The following is a 5,088-nucleotide window of genomic DNA, read 5'->3' as shown; positions in this document are numbered from 1 at the left end:
CGCTCTCCCGCTTTCCCCCCGCCCTCCATCCTCCCTCCCTCCTTCTCCGCCGTCCCCGCCCCCCAGCCCCTTTGTGCCGCCGCGGCTGCAGAAGACTCCCGAGCCGCCCCGGAGCTCCCTGGCCGGGCCCAGTCCGGCCCGGCCCGAGGGAAGCGGGGGCAGTGATTGAAGAGCCCGGCGCGTCCGCCCCGTCCGGGGGGCCGATGGCTAGGGGCCGCGGCGTGGACTGGGGCGCCGCCGCCCGACCCTCCCGAGACCCCGCCTGCCTGCACCGCATTGTCCCGGGCCCGGAGCTCCGGGCCCTGAGCTAGGAGGGACGCCGCAGCTCCGGCCCGCCCCGGACGGGCCCATGCGGAGAGCCGGAGGCATGGAGGACTACTCCGGGGAGGACGAGGAGTCCTGGTACGACCATCAGGACCTGGAGCACGGTAAGGGGCCGGAGAGCCCTCTGCCCGGCAGACCGCCGGGGCCAGGGGAGGGATTGATCCGACGGGGCGCACTGCGCTCCTGGGGCCATGCGTCCGGCCAGGCTGCCTGGGGTTCTGGAACAAACGAGGGAGCTGCCAGTGGTTACCTTGACCTGACAACCAGCTGGGGACTAGTGGAAGTACTGGCTTTCTCCTCTTCCTGCTCCCTCTTCTCCTCTTCCTCTTCTTTCTCCTCTTCCTCTCCTCTTCCCCCTTCCCCCGACCCCAAGAAGAAGTGGTGTCCTGGGACTGGAGCAGAACCCTTGTCCAGCAGCAGCAGCAGCAGACAGACAGACAGACAGACACACACACACACACACACACACACACACACGGAGGACACACCTGCCAAAGTACCTCTTTAGTACTTGAAAGAGTCAGAAAAAAAAAGAGGGGGTGAACTGAAAACTGGAGGGAGGGGGATTTGTAACATTTTGTGGAAGGGGAGGGTGATTCCTAGTTGCCCTTAGCCAAATCAGCATCTCTCCTACCACTCAGTTTGGGAGAGCCTCTGTCTCTCAGGAAAGTTCCCCCCAACTTCTGGAGGTTGCAACAGACCCCTTTTCAGGACTCTGGGCTAGTCAGTAATGTGTAGTGAGGGGGTGGGCACTGAAGGGAGGCCCTTAGCACCCTCCATTCAGTTTGACAAACGGGTAGGGGGATAAGGGCACTAGCGGGGACTGTCAGAATTAGATCAGGAACTTAGGGAGGTAACTGGGATCCTAGGGGAACCAAGCCCCAGAAAGTGGGAGGCGGGCTTTTCTGTAAGGAGGGGGAACAAGGATGGGTCAGCCTCTGTGGCTGGGTGAGGGGGGTGGTGGTGAGGTGGCTCAAGTGACATCACTGCTGATTCAGGAAGGGGGAGGGGGTATTTCCAGCAGGAAGGGAGAGAGCTAAGAGAGGGCCAGAGCTTGGTCTCATTGCAGCTGGCATCCGTCTTGGGCCCACAATGCCAGTCTCTTGGTTAGAGCTTGGATGCATGGTATGATTCACGATCTTGCTTCTGGTACATGGATTCTATGCAGATCTTGCCCCTGGGCTGTTTCCTCCTTCCCTCATGCCCAATATCTCACCTCACACTCATTTTCTCTAGCTTATCATAGACATATAGGGTCACATCCTTGTTCCCAGAAAGACTGCAGTTAACTAATCCCAAAGTTCAGACCTGGAAGCAAGGATTAGTGATGTGTGGTGTATCCAGGCTTCAGTCTCCCTGTTGGCTAAGGGATGGTAAGAGGTTTTATAACTTTTGATCTGTACTGGGAAGAGGATAGAGGGCTCTGAGGATATGTAAGATTGTTTTTCTCTTCCCCTCCTCGTCTTCCACCAAACTTCAAATATAAGGCATTTGAAAAAAAAACTGATGTTGATATTACTGCTGCCTTTATTTCCATCTATATACCTTTAATGGCACCCTGCCTATTCCAGATGTGGGAGGGAACTGGAAAAACGGAATGAGATTTAATACTCTGGAGGAGAACTGGCAAAAATGGGGACTGCCTGTTCTCTCAGTCCAGCTGTGCCGGATGTTTCTTCCGTGCTCCAGGAATATGAGTGGGAGGTGGATCTAAAGAGGCTGTATGTAAAACCATAGAAATTTAGTGGTCATTTAGTCTAGGTCCTCCATTTTACAGATGAGAAAACTGAGGTCAAAAGACATTAAATGGTTTGCCCAAAGTCCCACAGAACTCTGGATTGTTAGGGCTAGGAAGATTGTTAGAGCTGTGAAATTAGGTCAAAAAAAAAGAGTCCCTGTACCCCCACCCCCATTCACATCCAAATAAAGACCTGTATCTGTTCATTATTGAATTAAAAGGTTGGGGCTAGATGGAACTATCTAGGTTAATTCCTTTATTTTACAGAAGAGAAAACTGAGGCCAAAGTGGTGATGGGATCACCCCTGGTGACAATAAATGTCAGAACTGGGACTTAAACCAGGCCTGAGTTCTGATTTATTGCAGGGATCTGAGGGAGATAGACTACTCATTTTTCCTTTTTCTATACTGAGCTTCTTTGATTCTCCCTGTATTTTGCTTCCTTTATTTAATACGTAGCTAGGTGGTGCAGTGGCTAGAGCCCTGGGCCTAGAGTCAGGAACACCTGAGTCCATATCTAGCCTCAGACACCTACTAGCTGTGTGACCCTGGGCAAGTCACTTAACCACCGTTTGCCTCAGTTTCTTTCCTCAGCTAATGGGAATAACAGCACCTACTAAGGGTTTTTTGTGAGGATCAAATGAGAGAATATTCATAAAATACTTAGCACAGTGCCTGGCACATAGTAGATGCTATATGTAAAGGGCTTATTGTCTTAAAACCCTCACAGAGTTTTTAAGAGCACTAAATGAGGTAATATATACAAAGTACTTTGTAAACCTTATAGTGTTATACGGGGTGTCCCAAAAGACAGTGCTATTTCAATCTATTTCAGCTTCTGGGATACCCTGTATAATTGTCACTTATTATTATCAGGTGCTCTTACTTATTGCCTTGTTGTTTAGTCATTTCACTTGTACCCAAATCTTTGTGACCCCTTTTATGGTTTTCTTGGCAGAGATACTGGAGCAGTTTGCTATTTCCTTCTCCAGCTCATTTTACAGATGAGTAAACGGAGGCAAACAGGGTCAAGTGACTTGCCCAAGGTCACACAGCTAGTAAGTGTCCGGGGCCGGATTTTAATTTAGGTCTTCCTGACTCCAGGCTGGTGTTCTTCCCACTGTGCCACTTAGCTGCCCGTCCATTGCCTTAGCTGCTGCCAAATTACCTTGCATTTTTTTTATGAATTTTGTATATGTCATACATGTTAGTGTTATCTCTTCCTCATGAAATATAATAATATGGCCCTTTAAAGTTCATAAAACACTTTATATAGGTTATTTTATTTCCCTTACAACATGAGGAACCTGAGGCTGAGAGAGATTTGCCCCATGTCACACAACTAGTAAGTATCTGAGTTGGACATCTAGCTCAGACCTTCCCAACTCCAACACTCGATCCACTGAACCACTACCAGGGACTTTCATTTTTTGTCTTTGCCCAGTGCCAAGCACAGTGCCTGGCATATGGTGGGCATTTAATAAATGTTTATTGATTGCTGCAGACTCGAAATGAATGCAAAAGAAAACACAGATAAACAAAAAGACAAGAAAAATAAAGTTTAAAAAAAGTATGCTTTGACCTGCATTCAGACTCTATCACTTCTTTCTCTGCAGATGGATAGCATTTTTCATCATAAGTCCAGGGTATTTTAAAAAAGAAAATCAACCAACTTAGATTTTATTTTTCCTCTTTAAAACATTTTTTTATTGATGCCTTTTCCTCAAATATCCCTCCACCTCCACTGTTGTTAAACCCTGTAACAAAGAACGATTAAGTAAAAATTAACAAAAAGACAGCATCTGATTCCACATGCGGCTTTCTATGCCTCTAGTCCCCCACCTCTGTACCAACAGGAGAGATGCGCATTTTGTCATCTCTTCTCTGGGACCAAAATTGGTTATTATGGTTTACCAGAGGTCAGCAGTCTTTTGATGCTATTTTCATTTATGCTATTTTAATCATTGTGACATGAAAGTAAAACACATTATTTTTATTTTTAAATAGAATTTTATCTTTCCCAATTAACATGTGAATATGATTTTTAACATTCATTTTTTAAATAAAATTTTGAATTCCAAATTTTCTCCCTCCTTCCCTTTGTTTGCCTCCCTAAGACTGTGAGCAAGTTGATATAGGTTATGATATGATATGTGCAGTCATGTAGAATATATTTCCATATTAGTCAAAATACATTATTTAAAAAAAAATGAATTGGTTGGTTTCTAAGATCCAGATAATCTCTAAGGACCTTCTGACTCTAAAAGTCTATGTATGACCCTGTGAAATTCCTTCCACTAAAAGGACGTTGTGTGACAGGCAAATCTCTCTCAGCCTCAGTTTCCTCATCTGTAAAATGGGGATAAGAATAGCTTCTACTCCAAGGAGTTGTTGTGAGGGAAATGACATAACCTATGTAAAGAGTTTTATGAACTTTAAAGGACCATATTGTTATATTTCATGAGGAAGAGATAACATGAACATGTATGATATGTACAAAATTCATTTACATTCCCCCTGTTACTTCCATCTTCTCTATTCCCAGATGGAGCCAAGTATTAGTATTAGCTACCTAATAATGAGCAATAATACAGGCTATTCTTTTAGCAGCCAAAGGACCTAAGAGATAAGGGAAATCCAAACTGGGTGATAGCATCCAGAAAATGGTCTAGGATCAGAAACTCATGGGATACTAGTCCTCAGGATCCAGGTAACTTGTACTAATGGTAATGACAGGCCTATTGTTTAGTAGCCCTTAGTGCTTGTATGTGTAGAAGATAGAGAGGAAGAGTGAATAATGGAAAGAGTTATAGAGGAAGGTCCCATAAAATCAGACCCTTGGAAATGAAGTTGTCCCTAAAAAGCACACCAAATGTTTTATTATTGAAAATTACTTTTCTAGGGCGGCTAGGTGGCGAAGTGAGTAGAGTGCTGGCCCTGGAGTCAGGAGGACAGTTCTGATCCGGTCTCAGACACTTAACACACACACACACACACACACACACACACACACACACACACACACA

At 45.9% G+C, this 5,088-nt stretch overlaps 1 protein-coding gene across 1 annotated transcript in view; it reads left to right on the top strand.

Annotated features, from left to right (window-relative positions):
* Positions 1-223: 223 nt before the first annotated feature.
* The window catches only part of CDR2L (cerebellar degeneration related protein 2 like), a 21,180-nt gene continuing 16,315 nt past the window's right edge, over positions 224-5,088 (top strand). The window contains exon 1 of the mRNA XM_069076472.1: positions 224-428. Coding sequence (XP_068932573.1) covers positions 350-428 — 79 coding nt within the window. The 5' untranslated portion in view covers positions 224-349. The remainder of the gene's footprint in view (positions 429-5,088) is intronic.

Source organism: Petaurus breviceps, unplaced genomic scaffold (genome assembly GCF_028583685.1).
Source record: "Petaurus breviceps papuanus isolate PSGF00001 unplaced genomic scaffold, PetGlider_PUasm1.0 90925, whole genome shotgun sequence".
NCBI classification, from domain to species: domain Eukaryota; kingdom Metazoa; phylum Chordata; class Mammalia; order Diprotodontia; family Petauridae; genus Petaurus; species Petaurus breviceps.
Note: the sequence above shows the minus strand (reverse complement) of the source record. Positions and strands in the feature narration are given on the sequence as shown.